Source organism: Melanaphis sacchari, unplaced genomic scaffold (assembly GCF_002803265.2).
Source record: "Melanaphis sacchari strain LSU unplaced genomic scaffold, SCAv2.0 Contig2_pilon_pilon, whole genome shotgun sequence".
In the NCBI taxonomy this organism is placed as follows: domain Eukaryota; kingdom Metazoa; phylum Arthropoda; class Insecta; order Hemiptera; family Aphididae; genus Melanaphis; species Melanaphis sacchari.
In genome coordinates this window covers 1,497,482-1,516,929 of record NW_020271173.1, presented here as the reverse complement: position 1 = coordinate 1,516,929, position 19,448 = coordinate 1,497,482, and the positions used below count along the sequence as shown (strand labels likewise).

Genomic DNA, 19,448 nt, shown 5'->3' with positions numbered 1-19,448 from the left:
CGCTGGCCAATATTACTATTATATTTTCCTCCTTTTTTTCGCCTCCATGCTCCGCCCCGTCGGCTGACTAGGGTTCCCCGATCCCGCGCCACTGCCATCGACACGTAACCGTACACCGATACACCCCCCACCAGTGACGCGCGCACTTAGGTTATCCGCATGTAATGTACATACTGTACGTCTGTATCGACGACGATAGCGCAAACGAGCGTGTTTTCCACGACCGTCTAGACCTCGTCCGTCGCCGCCCGTCTGCGCGAACATTGTAATCGAATTTACATTAATACTATATCTATCGGTTATTATTATTACCTATTATCGTCTAAAAATAAAAATCGAAATCCGACGAACATACCTCAATACGACGCGGGAATAATAATAACAATAATCGTATTCGTGATAACGCGAGTGACATCAGCCACGAGTTCGACAAGGATATCCATATTTAATATCGTACGGATTATAGAACACCACCGTTGTTCAGCAAAGATACCGCGTAAATCCACATGCACGTTAAGATTAAACAACTGTTTACGCACGTACACGATACCGTCTGAACGTTAATAAGTGTGCGCAGCTCGGTGTGACGTTTTGTCTGTAAAATTATTTCCGTTCGACTCGCGGTCAAATTCACGTTCACACGCTTCCGCTGCCGAAAGTGTTTTTGTGTTGTCGAGTGCGAGTGTACTCTACAGCAGGCTGCTGTCGTTTGATCGTTCGACCGCCGTCTACATGGTTTGCGTGCGTGTCGTCGATAGTCGTGGCGCCAAAAAGCCAATCGTCGTTCTCGTCGTACCCCTTTTGGTTCGGTGGCGTACCTTACAATAATAATAATATTATACAAAACACGTCAATGAGTGAGTAAACTACCCTTAAATTTTGTCTTATCGTATCTATATACCTATGCTGTAAAAGTATCTGTATCTATCTACCTACTTTGATGGTGTAAGCTGAAATAATCTTAAAAAAAACAGATGGTAGGTAGGTAGATGCCTACCCACATGTCTGGTGAATGTTTTACTCTAGAATAAGAAATTCCTAAGACTATAATATAACTTTGAAGGGTCTTGAATGTTGACTATATGCATTTTAATTGTACCTACACAAATTTAAAAATCATATCCATCATAATATAAATTCTTTGGAGTATTGATTCCAATTCATTGTGTTTAAAACACTTTGAAATAAGTTAAATAGGTAGTTAGTATTGATAAAAAGTTTTAGTATCATAAATTAGCGAGTAAATTAGTTAAAGTTAAAATCATGGTTGTATAATGTTTACCTACATTATTTACATTGGCATAAAATATAATACCGAGTATAATACCTAGAATACTTGCATTCCATTGGATAGTACTTGTATTGCACAACATGTTGTGTTCAATGCATTTTTTAAATCTATACATAATACAGCACAGCTGATATCACGACTACCTACGTAGTTCTGTTGAATGACAATACAATACCTACCTACTTTCATTCTATCATTACTTTTTAAATTGATATTAGCTTGTGATATTTAGGTTAGTTGGTTTAAACACTGTAAACTATAGTTGTTAATTAACTATTTTTTAATACCGGTTTGCTTGGAATATTTTAAACTTAGTCATTTGTCCAAAATACTTATCATGATATAATTTGTTATTTTATATTTGATAATATAAACTTAATCTCTATTAGCTTGATGAAAAAAAGAATTCGGTGGTAGATAATTATACAACTTTTTAGCTTATTCGAAATATCTAGTTACTTGATATTAAAAGAAACCTATTTATAACTCCTATTTAATAAAAAACTAAAAAGATACAACTGCTTGAATAATTTGGAAGAAATATTTTTGAAAGGTAGGTAGGTAGTCTCAAAAATATTCATGCTTTATGTGTCTAAAGTCTTAACTCACTTTTCATGTATAATGAAAAATAAAATGTAAATGTGATTAGTATTAAGCACTTGGTAGTAATTTATGTATTTCTTATGTATATTTTATTCATACTTAGAATTCAAACATATTTGAATTTTATGTTATTACTTTTATTGTAAGTATTTTTGATTATGAAATTTGCCTATACTTGATATTTATTTCCAAGTTCTTTTAGGAATTAAGTTATAAAAATGAAGGAACCATTGTTATGATTTAATCACTAAATTAACAGCTACCTATATCAAGCTGTATATAACCTTGTTCATGATATATAAATAGGTAGGTAGGTAACTATATTTTCACAGCTGTGACCTTGTATGAATGCATAATATATATTATAATAATTTTATGCTGATATTTTATAGATTAAAAATCATGTATCACTTTTAAATATTTACTTTCATAAATTTAAAAAAATTTGTCTGTAAACTTAAAAAAAAAAAATCAAAATTTATAAAATAAAGAAATAACTTTAAGTAAGTAGAAACTTTTTTATCAATATTAAATAGGTAGGTATCTAACCTAGATAGTTTTATTACTTTTATAATACTAATTATATTGTAATTATTAGTTTCAATTAAGTTCTTAAGCCATTAATATTATACATAGGTACCTAGTCTAAATGATATAGAATAAAAACTAAACAAGTTTTAATCACATTTTTTTCTTTGTATAAATCTAAAAACTATGTTCATAATAAACTAGAATAATGGATATATTTTGGAGGGAGTGAATAGGTTGGCTAGTTGACTGAAACTATTTATCGATATTAAACTATAATTTGAGAAATTACCTAATTAGAAAATCATAGAAAAATATTGACTATGGAATTAATATAAGCTGAGTTTAGAGAAAGTGAGTATTATTTATATATAAATATTATAAGTAATAAAATATAGCAAGTTTTTCGGCATGTAAATGTTAGATTTATTATATAATAGATAAAATATTAGATACATATATATATATATATATACACAATATAGTGTTTAATTTAAAGTAAGTTAAATACTTAAGATATTGCAAATATGATAAATTGTATCATATTTTTATAGTTTTTAATATATATATATATATAGATAATTATAAAAACTACCATTGATGATTAATATTTTATAAAAATGTAAAACTGAAATATATGCTATTATGTACAGTGTTTCAAGGATTGCATTTATTAACTCTAATTTTAAAGGTTTCTATAAAATTAAATATTTGAATGAAAGAAAAAATGGTTTTATAGATATGAGTAAAATTCAATAAGAAATTTTGATTTTTCAATGTTGATTGAAGTTTAATACATAATTATTATTATAAACCATAAAAGCTCGCATAAAAGGTACCTAATATGTATTATAAGTTTAGTTTTTTTTTTTTTTTTATCATAAAATTTATAGTAGGTATATCTATAACAATTTGTACTAAGTTTAATTTTGGGTATATACTAATTAATAAAAAATGTATAGGTACAAATAATTACAATGAACAATAAAAATTCTTTTTTTACACAAGTAAACGTGGCCATATTCATTTGAAAAATATACAAATGCATGCAAGTTAATTTTTATTTTATAATAGGTATCTAAATAAATTCCGGATAGGTTGGGTTAGACATTTTTTGAGTACATTTTCTGAATACTTATGATGCTTTATTTTACAGCTATGATATACCTAGTATTATTTGTTGTTCAGTTTTTTTGGTGATCAAATTTAGTTTGAAGTAATTTCAAAACGTTCCAATCCTATTTGTTAATAATTATCTTTTAAGTAACAACATACCAAATTCTATATCTATATATTATCTTTAAATATAAATTAGTTAATATATCTATCCATTATAAATTTAATAACTTAAAAATGTTTATGAAGTTAAGTTTATTTTTAATATTATGTTGAAACCTCATAGGATATATTAATTAAATTAAACTAAATATATTACCTTTTATACTTTTTGTCAAATTAAAATACTCTCAGTAGCAGTGGTTGTGGCTAATCCAAAGTGCCTCATTTTCTGAAGCATTGGTTTACCATATTAACAACTACCTAACTTGTATTTTAGCTAAGATAAACACGGCAATTTTTTGGTCGTGGCTGATCTTCGGAAAAAAAAAAGCTAATAACATAAACTAATTTAATCAATGGTTGTGGTCTAATCAAATCAAATGAAAATCAGTTGCCGTGAGAGGTTATTCTTGTTTGAGACTGAGTATAGGACATAAATCAAGCATGTCCTCAACTCATTTTTTTGTGGCTCCGACTACCAATATTAATGGATAAAAAAAATATAATAATAAAATATTAATGCCGTGTCTTAACTATCTTGGATTCTTAGAGAATGGTTTATTTGGTATACATTAATATACTATCTTATATTTTGATAAGCTAACCTTTTTTTAATTTAGTTGTATTTGCTGTGTTCATAAATGTAAAGAATAAAATTGAAAAATTTGTATAAAAAATTTATTACTTCGTTAAATTTTTAAGTGTGGGCCATAGTAAACTATTCAATATATTTGGCCCACTTGATACTTCGAGTTTGACATACTTGACATAAATAATAATAATAATAATTATATATTAATAGGTTAAAAAAATATATTTATAGCTTTTTATTATTATCTTTTAGTTTTAAACATAAATTTACATTTTAATGAAGTAGGTATTTAAAATTAAATAAATAGAGAAGTCAAATTACTAGGGTAAAATTAATGAGTCTATTAGTCTAAGTCAGTGGCCGCAACTTTTTTGAAGTCTCGGGTCACATTCACAAACGTAAAAAGTTTCGCAGGCCATACAAAAATAAAAATTTCATACCTTTATTATTTACTTATTATGAAGAAAAAAATTCTGATATATTTATTTAATTTGAAATTTTTAAGAATACAATTTTGATATTAAATAAAATAAAATTATGTTTTATAATAGTATGGATATTATAACTGTATGAAAATATATTTAATGCAATTTTTGCTGTTGGATTTTGCTCACGATTTTTTTCAATTATTACATCAAAATAACTTCTGCCAGCTCTATTAAATGATGGGAGGTGGTCACCAATCAATCATGACCGAAGTGGGTTTTTAATTTTTTTCATGTGAGAAAAAGCCTGTCCACATACTTACATTGATTCAAACATGCTTAAGTATTTTGCAACTACCTATCATTTTTATGTTTGTAAATTCTAAAGGGAGTTCAGCTAAAAACAGCGAAGGTGAAAGTTTAAATGAATTTTTAAGAGTATCTTGTGATTGTAAATCTATCATTTCCATTTGAAGATCAATACTAACTTCATTAATATTTATATTAAATGTATTTAAGAGTATTGTTAAATACTATGAAAATTGTTAAAGATCTTGAAAGCGTTTACTAAATTCATGTTGAAGTGAAGAAATACTTTTAACAAACTTAACTGTTAAAAATGAAAATTTCGACGATTCAAACAGACTTATACATACTGGAAAATGTGTTAGTTCATTTATTTCAATATGAGACCGTAAAAGTTTTAACTTAGTTTAAAGCGATTTAATATGAGACCACATATCAGGAATAAGTAGATATTTACCTTGTAGTTTTATGTTAAGTTCATTTATATACTTCTCAGTATATTAACAAAAAATAGCATACACTATACTACACACATAATGTTATATTTTATCATGACTGGTTAAATAAAATGTGCAGTTAAATTATTTTTATTGAATATGTTTGAAATTTTGTTATACGTATAGTTATATAATATGAAATTTAATTTTATCAAACGGGCTATATAAAATAGACGCGCCAGTTGCCGACCTAAGTCATCTTTTTATGAAAATCAATCTTCTTATCTATTAATGTTACAGGATAATTCAAATTGTATAACAAAAATATAGTTTAACCTAATTATGTATGAATCCCAACAGTTTTTAGAATATAATTAAATAATTTTTTACTATTTTTAAATTAATTTACATTAATCAAATAAAATAACTTTTCAATTAAATATTTTTAGTGCTGTTAAATCAACTAAAAATGACCAATTTAACAAAACATTAAGGTTTAATTTAGTTATTAAAAAGAATGTAAAATTGTATAACTACCTACTAAATATTTTGAAATAAATACCATAAATATATGTATATTATATTGATAATTGGTATTTGGTATGACATAAACATGTTGTTCACCTATTAAGAATAGATACCTATATTATACATTGTATACTAATTATAATATTTTATTTAAGATAAATAAGTCTTTAAGGTTAATTAACTTCTCTTTGAACTTGGCTGTTACGTCAATACTATCAAATTATAATCAATCAACTTTTTTTTCACTTCCTAAAGATTTTGCAATATATATGATTTATTTTTAAATTATATCTACCATAATCGTTGGTAATAAGTAATAATGAAAGGTGTTTTGTATAAAAAGTGTACTAATATAAATTGATAAAGCATATGTGTACAAAAACAAATTTGTTATCAAATAAAATACTTCTCTCAATCTGTTGTTATATAGTGGTTAATTTTAAAACCTATATCATGATATTAAATATAAAAATTAGTTATAAAAGATTGAAAATACTTAGTAGTTGTGTCAGATCCATAATGATTTTATGGTTACTCTAAAAATTATGTTTATTCTATATAGATAGACAACATAAATAATGTAAGTATTATATAAAATGTACAAAAGTTAAAAATTGATTATTAGAAAATCAAAAACTTTCCCAAAAAAATCTCTGTGTAGGCTACTTAGTTAATATTTACTAAAAAAAAAAAAAGGTATAGGCTTCTCTGATTTATATTGAAGTTATTGAACTATTTTATTACAATGAGGAATCGTTATAGAAAAAAAAAAAATTAATATGCCACTGATGTTATCAATTTCTATACCTACATATAAAAAGGTTTAAAATATATTAATATGAATTTAAATGTTTCAGATCATTGCAAAATGCAGGAAAAGCAGACACAACTAATAATTTTAAGACAAAGACAATTTAAATGTTCAAAATTATTAATAGTGTGTCTATGTGTTAATTTTATATTTAATTGGTGTTAAATAAGTGATTATAGTTCAATTTAAAGTTTTTTTTCTATCATTACTTAAGAATAAAAAATCACAATGGTGGATACACGAACATTAACTGAATCAGCTGAAAAAGAAAAGCAAGAAATGGAACAGCTAACTAAACTTATGACTATGAAATCAGCTCAAATAATTGTTCAATCAAGAATGGGTGAAAAATTACATACTTATTGTACAAATCAGAATAGTTCGGTTAGTATTATTAAAAATCATTTAATATAAAATAAATTTAATTAATGTGAGATAAATATTTTTATTAAAACTTCAAAAAATTTAGTTAATTAAGTAAACATTTTTTGAATAGAATAAACCTAGAAATTAATAAAAATGTAGTCATTTGTTATCTAATATCTAATAGGTAACTTTTTTTCAAGTAAGTATGTATTTTAATTAAGTTATGAGTTAAAATACTAAAATGTGTCCATATAGTTGAAGGTAAATTCACTAAGGTATCCTGAAGAACTTTTTTTAACTTTATTCTTATACAAACAATTTTTAATATTTAATTTACAATAAGCATGTATGAGGTTATATTTATTTTTGACATAAGACGCGTATGAAAATAATTCACCCAATATCAACACTTAATCCAAAAAGCTTAACAAAATATATGCAATAATTTAATAATTATAATTCTTTTATGTTTTAGGTAAAATCATATCTTTATCTTATCCTAGTGATAACAAAAAATTATATTTGATAGATTATTTTATTGTGAAACTAATTCTTCTCAAATTATATCTGTTAATATATGTTTAGGTATAACATTATATTTGATATATTCTTTTAGACAGGAAAAGTTTAGAATTTAATTATCTATAAAATATGTATTTTTTATCAAATAGTTTTAAATAAAAACTTAAGTCATACATAATAAAATCCATTGGGCTTTTTAACTAATTCTTATCAATTATTATAAAAAATATTTTTAAAATCAGTTTATTCATTATGCTTAATATATGAAAATAGGGATCTTACATTGTAATTCCCTTCATAATATAATATACATTTAATTATTTTATTAAGCATTAAAACACTGTTACTTTAATATATTATAATATGAAAGGTTACTAAAATTTAAAAATATATAAAAAAAATAGAGTTAACAATTTAAAATGGTTAGATAATAAACAATAACAACTGATTAGATAATGTTCTGTATTTAAATGTAATTAGTTAACGCATAAATCATGTATGACTAATTAACATGGATAGCCTATTATTTGTTGTTCTTTTAATTTAAGCTGTTGATTAACTTTTTTCTTTAATTACTTAAAAAATAATATTCATTAAAATTGTTTTTTCTTATCATAATAAAATGTTAAATTTAATCAAACACTTTGAAAATATGCAAAATAATATCTAAAAATATTAACTATTGGTGAATAAAGGTCAGTAATAAATTAAATATAATTACCTTTAATAGAATTTTTTCACTTTTTAAGTTAGGTCTGGTTATTTTGAAGTGCATAAAAATAAAGTTAGTGTACCTATATTTATTAAAACTAAAATCTGATACAATTTTTTCTATAAATGATAAATTAAAAAAAAAAAAAAAAAATGAAATAATTATTATTATATTAAATTATTATAAGTCTTAGAAGTCAATATTGCTAAAATAGAAAATTATTTTACTTACTGAACACAAATACTAATCTTTAAAATATTTATATTGAACTATAATATAAATAGCCAAGCAATAGTACTAGTTGAATTACTACATGAGTTTATTTAACACTATTTACTTAATATCTAATAACTGCTGGTCTTTATGCGTAAAAAATTTACAATCTAGTTGAATTCAATAATTAATTAAAAAAATTAAACATAGTATGATATAACGAACATTTGACAACCATTCTTGAAAACTCGTACCAAATTAATAAGCTCATTTTGATTAAAAGACAATTTAAATCACTGATTTAATATATAATCATTATGTCTATTTTATTCACTCAAGTTATTTTAAAATAAATGAGTAGTTCCCTAATTTAAATTAATATCCCTTATATAATAAATAATAATATTACAAGGTGGCTGGGTTATTATCTATTACAGTAAATTGTTATACTGTTCTACTAACCTACTTGCACTATCTGTATAACTATTTTCTACAACTACAATTAACTATTATATGAATGTATGATACTAGTACTGTGTAGTCTATTTTATATAACATACCCATTTTTTAAGCATTGTAATATGTTTAAAACATTTTCTACACTTATATTAGAATAATTTAAACACACTTTTAGTTTTTATTTAATAATTTAAGTATTTTATTTTAGATTAAAATAATCTTAATTATTTAATCCTCTTGTTAGCATTATATTTACTAAAATTATTAATTATCTTGATTATTATAAGTTATAGTTATCTGACCATAAAATCATTAAATAAATAATCATTTTATAAGCATTTGAGAATTACAATTACCTACTTAATTTGTATATTTGCCTAGATGACTAGTATAATAAGGCAAGTATTTTTTAGTTTAATATACTAAAAATTAAAATCAATAAATTAAAAACAAGTAAAAGGTAGTTAACAGAATATTTAAGCATTTAAGTCTTGACACTTAAGAACTGCTGATAAACTGAGTAAATATTATAATTATGTTTTAAGAGTAGTCGTGAATGGTAAAAAAAATAAATTACATGTACCCATTTGAAGTTTTTTTTTTAAAACTATTTTAAAAACAAAAAAACTACTGAATTAATCTGCGTCTATATAATTTATATATAAAAACATGCAGAGCTGTTTTCCAAAATTTAATTATTGCTATGAAATTATTAACTTAATTTTGGAATATTTCACTTAATAATTTCTTAAATATTATTTGATATAATATATTATATTAAACATTATATTTCTGTATCCAATTATTATAGCAATGATTGTATACATAGAAAACATTTAAAAAAATATAATTCACTTAAGCAACTTATAATAAATAATAACTTGTGTTATGTTAAATTCTTTTTTTAATACATTTACTCTACATTATACTTAAAATTATTGTATCATAATATACTACATAATATTATATTTTTATTTTAATCAAAAATTAAAAAAAAAAAAATCTAGTAGTTCTTTTGAATATTAATTAAGTATCTTCATATTAATTTAAGTAATATTATATTATTTATTTATTAAAAAATGTGTGATATAAACTGGAACTTGATTTCTTTTGCTTTTTAGTGTTTTAATGTACATAATTTTATCTAGTTGATTAAATCCTGTTGAGCAAGATAAAAGCCTTGAAAACAAGTTCACTATTGTATGGAATGTACTTTGTTATAATTATATTATTATTATTAAAAAAAAAAAAAATTGTTTATATAAAATTTTATATTGACATTATAAGATAGAAAACGTAGCAATTATATTTAAATTGGATAACCAGAATATTATCATAGTAGTTTTTATTAACAAATAAAATGTTTAAAATCTAAAGATAATAATTATTAAAAATTTTAGAGAACTGATTAAAAGTATGTAAATATTAAATTTAATAGATCCTTTGTATTTCTTTAATAATAACAACAGCTTTTGAAATGTTACTTTAATAAAAAATTAAAATGTATTAAAATGTCCATAAAAAATTAAATTTTAATATTTTGACTGATTTTTATTTAGTATGAGAAGTTATGATTATCATAATGAGTTATTAAAGTTCAAATGATTTGTTTCCATAAATAAGATAGCAATCTTGAAGTATAGTTTCCCTGCAATTATTTAAAACTGAAATAGCACTGCATTGTGATGCCGCGTTTAGATGTCTATTATGTTTGGATTGTTAATTGATGCTTTATGCTACAGAGAAATCATAATATCTTTATAAAAAAAATTCACTAACTAAAAACAAATTATTTATCTATTCTTCATTTATGTATATATATTTTGAGTAAAATGTCTTCAATTTTTAAAATTTAAAACTAATTAAAATATTCTGAAAGTTATAACAAATTGGTAATGTATGCCAAAGTTAATAATTAGTAACCAGATTAATAAGTATATTACAAAACCATATAAATATTTTAGAAATGCTAAGTATTAATTTGTTAGTACTAATAATTATTTTTAAATGTTCTGTTTCAGATGAATGTTGCAATAAAAGAAATCCCAGACGTAATCACCGAAACAAAACTAGCGTTAAGCAATGGACTTGAAGACTCTGTTCCTTTATGTGTTGAAATATTTTTGAAAACTGTTGATGGAGATATGATGACATTAGAAACATGGAGTATTGGTTTAATAGCTGAAAGTGCCTTTGATCCCTTTTGTTCTCGACACTTAGTTTATACTCTATATAACAGATTAGGAATTTTATTAAAATCATTAGTGTCAGTTTCTCGAGTAATACCAGCATATCGATACTCTAGGCAACAATCAAATGATTCTTTTCAAATTCATCATCGGATTTATGCTGGAGAACCTCAAGTTCATACTCTTGGTAAGTAAACTAAGATCTTGTATATCCTAGCTGGTGCAGAATTATTTTATTGTGTACATTTTATTTAGATTCACAATCTTTGTATCTTAAACACTTTTATTTCATAATTTTCACAGCTATTTATTTATTTTAATTATATTATGATGATATTCTATATAAAATTCTTAAAAAAAAAAAAAATTAAAATTAACTTATAAGTTAATATTTATTGTTTAGATATACATAATATAATGTTTTTATTTTTATAATTTGTTTGGACACTTAAAAATTTTTTTTATTTATTTATATTATTCATAATTGTTATTTAATTTTATACATTAATAGTTCATAATTAAGTTCTTAATATGTTAAATTCCTTAGAGGCCCTTTTATTGATAGTTTGGAGTCTAATAGTTAGGTAGTAGAACCTTTTGACTTATAAACTTAATAATTTGGTGATTTGGATTTGAATCTCAATTTGACAATAAATATATATTTATAAAAAAAAAAAAATTTAAAGTTTAGTGAATTAAATGTATTAAATCATTATTTATTAGATTATATGAAGAAAAATAATATTATTTATAATGAATGTAAATGTGTAATTAGTAATAATTAATATATAATTTATCATAGATTGTTAGCAATATTTGTGAAAAAAAGAACGGTTGTGACCAAGTATAATAATGATAATTCTTATTAAAAGTTCTATAAGACAAACTTAATGGATTTATGTCAAAACATATCAAATTAAATAAATAACACTCATAATATATTTTTGTTTGATAATTAATGATTTCATTAATTATTTTAAATTTTAATAACTTAAAAAAGTTAACACAATAAAGTACTCCAGTACAGGTGTAAACTAGAGTCCATGTGTGTGTTTATTCAGCTCATTTCTAAATTTACATAATTAATGTTTTATTATTATACATTTATAATTTTTAATTAATTCAAAATTTCGATTCTGGATAGATCTTCATTTATAATCGTGTACAGTGTTTGGTTTTTTTGATTACCTTGAAAAATGTTAATTTTTAATTTTTGTACAAATGTATAGTAGTATTATACACTGAGGGTCAAGAATAATTCTTAATTCTTTGGCTTTTTAAGATGGGTCAATGTCATTTTTAAGTAAAAATTTTAAGAAATGTTTTATTGATTTTTCATTTGTTTTGGTCAATGTTTTAACATTAGCCATTTTGAGAACATCATAATATTTATTTTCTCAACAATTTTTTTGTTCTTTCATGCATTACATTACGGATTTTAACACATAGCTATATATTATAATTATTATTTAGTAACATGTGTAATGCTAGAATAAAGTTTTAAACAATTTTTGTAACTCAGTGCTAGTAAAATTAATTAATTTATTAGGATTTATAATCATAAGTAACTTTTGTCTTCAAATTTAGTTTTTATTTAATTTATTTTTTATTGTTAAAAACAGTTTAATTGAGTAATTGTCTACTTAATTTCCAATTTTCTTCCTATCATATATACGTACCTACTAAAAGTTTAACCAAAACAAACATGTAGATAATTACCTAATAAATTTCATTAGCGTTACAATTTATTATAGGTAGTAATTTTAATTTTGGTACAATAGCGACTTGGGGGCGGGAGATCAATCCTTTCAATTATTATTGCATCTATATTATATTTGTATATTATGATTTAATTAGATATGACTAAAACTGAAATATTTCATGACAGTTTCATTCAATAATGTATACATATATTAAAAAATAATAATTAAGTATGTTGTTAGACACTTATGATTGGTACAAGTTATTGTTCTTCAAATATGGTAATGTTGTCTTGATTTGAAAAGCTTGGAAAGAGTAAAAATTAGTATAAAGTAAAAAACTTTATATTGTTTAGAAGTTAATTTTCGAAAATGTTGAAGTTTCAACATTAGAATTCGAACGAGTAATTTTTTGTTATTTAAAACGGAAAAAGTAGGACAGTATACAGATAATATACTTGAATGGGGATTAACCTTGGGGAGGGGATACCTTAAAAATCAGTTCATTTTCTGTCGATACGTAATAGCAATTACCATTTCCGTCAAGTTGTTCACAAAATAATAAAAAATTGTCGACACAGCCTTATATTGGGAAACTTAAAATATATAGCCTATTTATAACATTACCATAATGAATTTTTTATTTTTAGTATTATTTTCTTTATATTTTATATTTTGATTGTATGATTATCAATAAGATGCTTAATAATTATGACATGAATAAAAAAACAAGGTTTTTCCCGTTTTTTTTTTACATTTGAAATATTAATAAGAGTAACTATTAAGCTATACTGGCACTTATTATAGTTTCAAAGAACACATTCCGCTTAAATATTATGAATTATGACTAATAGTACAGTTTGTTTGTGAACCATGAACGTGATAATAATATTATAGTGATGAAAACTGGTATGGCAATATTAGTGATTCCTGTTATGCGTTTAAACATTCAAATGAAAACTACCATGAATATTATTGACAATAATATATTATTATTTATTGCTTTATTAGGCACTATATTGTATATTTATATGACACGTTCTGTTATTAAAAATATATTATATGATAACATTTTATCCCGTCTTTAAATCATTTTAAACCAAATTTAATGTATGGATATTTTTTGTGGGTAAGTCATTTGCTCTAAATTGGTTTCTTAGAGTGATCGGATGTGTGACAATTTTAAGCAATTATTTATTGTATATTATAATTAGTAGCAGAGTTAACTATTTTGTTTATGTTGTTTTATGTACACCGCAGTGTTATTTTACATTCTAAAACTATCCGTCTTTGTTATAATAAATTATAACATTTTTCTAGTTTAAACTACCGTCTCTCATTTATCAGAATCACAGATTATACAACGTTTAGTCAAATATGTTAATAATGGAAAATAATTTGAAACTGAATCACCTTCTGCGTAGCATCTAGACTTTAGACGTAGTTAATTATTGACAATTATTGAATGGTTTATGAACGATATTTAAAAATATCTGTGATAATCTAAATTTTTAATAAAATTATTTTTCAATTATGTTGAATATTTTGTTTACGTTGAATTTTTTCAAAATAATAACAAATTCTTTAAACACCAACGAATGTCAGATATATATTAGTTAAGATACAACACGGTTACTACGTAGTTAAGTAATATAAAAAAGTATTTTGCCGAGTAAAAAAGTATTCTGTATAAACATTTTCCTGGTACAGTCACACAATGTATATATATTTACATATATAATCTTAATCAAATGAATAACGATTAGTTTTAAAATTATAATCTAAAGTTTAAATGTATAATTTGCTTAAATATTTTTGAATAGTCGTTTTAGATCTGTAAATGAATAAATTAAAAATAAAACAGTTCACGCGATACTTAAATAAATGTTTCTAAAATAAACTAGGTATAACAAAACTATTAAATAAAAACGGAATACTTAACGATGCGAAACGTATTTCAACAACTTACATCACATATTTTTTCTTCGCTGCAAATTTAAAGTATTTATTAGATGAATCGCAAAACGTTTTTATCTTACTAAAAACTATATAAATGTTTCAAATTGTTTGATGTATAAATGTATAATTTTAACATTGTTTAAGTTTAAAAACAACTAAACCTTACTTAATTTATAAGATAAAATAAATATTTTGTGAAAAAATAGTTATGTCAAGTATTTAATAAATATTAAATAGTATGTATTTTATTAATGTACCTACTAATAAAAATAAAAAAGTACAATTTTATGCCATTTCAGTTAAACTTAACTGATTTTTTTTACACCTCTATACATTTTTGTGTGATGGTATCATCTAAACCATACAGTTACTGATGATCATGATTTAGTAAAAGAACTTCGAACTGATGTTTCTTATTTAAACTTTGTACCTTATAACATGAAATTATAATATTGTACCTATTATATATTATGATTTAATTCTAATTCTAACTTAACGAAAAACGCGTGGAAAATAATTCGTATTCAAATCGTATCAAATGTTACGATGACACATTTTCACTTTCACTTGAATTTTATAGCGTCCTAGATGATCAGATGCTTCTTTCTAGTTTCTACCCTACCTAACTTAAAACATGATTACTATGTATAATATGTACAAAATACATCGGTTACTATCTTTTTTAATCTTATAATTTGTTAGTTAAATCAAATTTATTCCAGATTTCCTTCACAAGAATTCAATATCAAATTGCATAGATAAATATAATTAAAATACAAGTCAATGCTATAATAAATATATATTTATTTGAGAGTCATTTTAGAATGTACACAAGCATGAACTTTAGTCGAAATAAATAATACACTTAATGTGATGAGATATTGTACTTGCATGCGATAAAGTTCTAAATCCAATAGCCATTTAATTGAATTTCTGTTGCAAATAATTTACAGACGCCGTGTTTTAAGTAACATTTATTATGACATGTTGTTTTTTTTCTATTAATCTGTTATGAACCTTTCTCAATTAATTTATGCAAACGCTATAATAAATTTAATCGTATATATTTCTAAAATAGTTTTGAAATTTCTTTAAAACATGATCAACACGTTATACAATTTGTGTTATTCACAACTCTCTAGAATATTTATATTTTTTTAAATTTTACTTAAAATTTAACCACACCCGATGTATCTCAATTTTTTTCTTAAAGTTTTAAAGAAAATGTAAATCCTCATATTTTCCTATTAGTAACACTTATGTAATATATACACCAATCTGTGTGTGGCGTATTGACGTAATGTGGTTTATGACTTTATGAGTTATTTAATTTGAATTTAGAATAATTTTTAACAAACAAATAACAATATCACTTAATTTTTCAAGATCACTAAAATAATCAATAAATACTTCGGATACTTTCCAATAACAATACTTCACCACTAATTATTCGAGTATACGATAACTTATTGTTAATGTACGGGTTCTATAATTTTTCTGATAACGTAAGTTTTATTTCTGGTAAAAAAATCCTCAAAAAAAAATTGTATTTTGGTTGCTTTTTGATTTGAAAAAAAATTTTTAACGGAAAAAATTTACATAACAAAAATATTGTAGCATGTTTAATATATCTATAGTTTTTCCTAGTGATATGCATGCATAATAATTATGTATGCATTACAAAACAAGGAATAAGTTATATGTTTTTTTTGTCTATGACATGATTCTTACAAGAGTCTTGTGAATTTTAAATGATATAAATAACATGTTCTCGATAAGAATTTGCTGTGTTGCATATTAGTACTATTACGCTAATATTATAATTTATAACCAAAGACTACATGATTATAATGTTTAATGTTTTATAGTATCTATTAAAATATTAAATTTTAATAAAAATAAATATAGGTTCTGATTTAATGTTTTAGGGGTTTATCATATCTTACTAAGAATATCAGTATTAGTCAAGAAAATTGGCATCAAGATCTTATTTACCACAGTGTAGTATTGTGATCTATACTTAGTTTTATTGCTAGTTATTTATTCCGTGTATTTTAATATATGAATAATTTTTATGAATATAAAAAATGAAAAATGAGCTTTATTATTTTACTGTTTGGAATAAATATTAGTTCGTGTAATTTAATAATTATATTATACTTTATATATATATAAGTCGACAATGTCATGACCCGGAGTACATTCAAATTGTTGCCAATAAATTTGTTTTCATAGATTTTAGAGGTCGTGTTACACAATAGTACTAACAACTAAAGATTGTCTAGTCTCCATACTCATTTCTTGACTATTATTCGATTTTAACTCATAAGTAGTTTATGTATATGCGTGTCGTATGAATAATTGCTTTCATTTTTACGTTTCAAGACAATAATATAGGTATATAACAAAAAGTTACTTATTTCTATGATTATTATAATACTATATTTTGTACAAAAATATCACAAAAGAAAATTAGGGCTGCCAAAAAAATCATATGTACTAGCTACTAGGTATGATAAATATCAATTTATGTTGATTTGTTTTAACCGTGTTACAGGAAAAGAATATAAAGAATTACAAATTGGCCAAGTGTCAATGCCTATCGGGACCATTCAAGTGACAGTTTGTTATCGTACCTCTATGACATTAACGTCTCAACAAGATCCAATTATGTTAAAAAGTGATCATTTTCGAAAAGAGTATAGCCCACGACACAATCAGATTATCAAAACTCCGATGTATGTTTTTTCTTTATTGTTTTTTTATTCTCATTTCTTCAGTGGTTTCCAGGATAAAATATTATTTTGAACACATGTAATGAATCATTTTTGTAGCTGATGAAATTCAAAAAAAATTCTAGTAATCATTGTTTAAACATATCCTATTCTGGAGTCCGCTTAATATTTTCACTATTGTTTGTTATTTTAATATAATTAAATGTTAAATTATTTTTATATTTAGTGATCAGTCTAGAACAACATATATCATGGATCATTGGACTGTGGGTGCTTTTTCTGATAGTCTTGAAGAAAAAGTTAAAAAACTTAACCTATATCGTATTCCTGAGTTTCCAAAAGATACATTCATAAAACCCAGGAAACGAGCTGAACATTGGCTACCACACACTGTATCTAGTAATCAATTGCAAAAAGTCCAAGAATCGACTAATGAAAACAATAATTCAATAACATCTTCTATCCAAAATAACAAGACTTCTGTAGTAAGCAATGCTGTAGTGACGAGTACTGGAATTGTTAATAATGTCAATTCAACTGAAACCAAAAATAAACTCAACCACTCAATGAATACATCCAGCAATGAGGCCATCAATGATTTTATTTTGGTAGAATTGGTAATTTAATTAATGACTAACTTTACTTTAGTATTTTTTTTTTATTAACATTGGGAAGTTAAATAATGTATTTGATTTTTACTGGTGTTTGTTTATTTGTCTCTTATACTTTAATGGAATAATAATACATTTTTTGTTATCTATTTTTTTATTGCTAATATTTGTTTAATAATTTTAGGGCCAGTCTGTAAAACCTCAATCGCCTGAAGATTTTTGTCGAAGACGTAGTTATGACAACAATCCTTTACAATTTAAGCCTGCTGCATTTTCCGATTCAAATCCTAATATTGAATTGGCACTCTTCTATCAAAAGTTTCTTGGTGCTCCATCATTAAAAGTTCGTCCTGATCATTTGAATGTCTACAACCACCTGTCTGAAATTGTTGAACAAATTAAATGTTTTGATGAACGTATGGAAGAATTCGACAGGGTAGTATTAGACTTATGCCACAAAGATGATGACAGTGAATAAAATAATTGAAAAACATACCCTCCGTAATGTTTGTAACAAGACTGACTGTCAAAACGAGTAAGAAGCTCAAAATTAATATGTACTTTATATGCATATACATATATATTTATAATGTATGTACGAGTATGTACTATTTTTTTAAAAATATTTTATAAAACAAAGTTATAGCAAAGTTATAAATAATTCCAAAACATTACTGTTTTGTTTGTTTTCTAAGCAAATGACTGATCAATGATTGATGAATTAATAAATTATTTATTATCCTCGCGTAGGGTATGGTGGTCACTAAAAATCACTTAGGCCTGAAAGTTCCTCCTTTTTGTTAAACATAAAAATAATAAAATTATGCATTTATGTTTAATGAGGTTTAGTTTTAATTTTTATTTATTTTGTTTGTTTATTTCATAATGTTACCTTAAATAATAATAATAATAATTTAACTTTTTTTTGTCTTTTTTTGTCTTTTTCTTTTTCTTTTTTTTTTTTAATAGGCAACTTTTATACATTTTATAACAAAAAATACTCAATAATATTATTTCTATTTGTTTCCCATGAAATTTAATTTGGTTTTTATTTTATTTTAATTAATGCAGGGTCAAGATTAAAAATTAATTATTCACTACTTATATGTATTCAGTTGTCATAAATTTCTTATCTAAGTAATTTAACCATTGATTATCAACTGTAATACTTCAATAATACAAA

The 19,448-nt window shown here is 23.7% G+C and overlaps 1 protein-coding gene across 3 annotated transcripts; it reads left to right on the top strand.

Annotated features, from left to right (window-relative positions):
• Positions 1-174: 174 nt before the first annotated feature.
• LOC112596032 (autophagy-related protein 13 homolog) lies at positions 175-18,887 on the top strand. Of its 3 annotated transcripts, none has more exons than XM_025341476.1 (6): positions 175-857; positions 6,846-7,183; positions 11,093-11,447; positions 17,477-17,657; positions 17,881-18,271; positions 18,450-18,743. In XM_025341476.1, exons 2-6 carry the CDS (start codon positions 7,028-7,030, stop codon positions 18,741-18,743), a joined length of 1,377 nt encoding a protein of 458 aa, XP_025197261.1. In that variant the 5' UTR covers positions 175-857; positions 6,846-7,027. The 3 variants fall into 3 exon arrangements, with proteins under 3 accessions (XP_025197261.1, XP_025197263.1, XP_025197262.1); XM_025341478.1 differs by having other exon boundaries at positions 176-857; positions 17,881-18,262; positions 18,450-18,887; XM_025341477.1 differs by lacking the exon at positions 175-857 and having other exon boundaries at positions 7,028-7,183; positions 18,450-18,887.
• Positions 18,888-19,448: the final 561 nt, after the last annotated feature.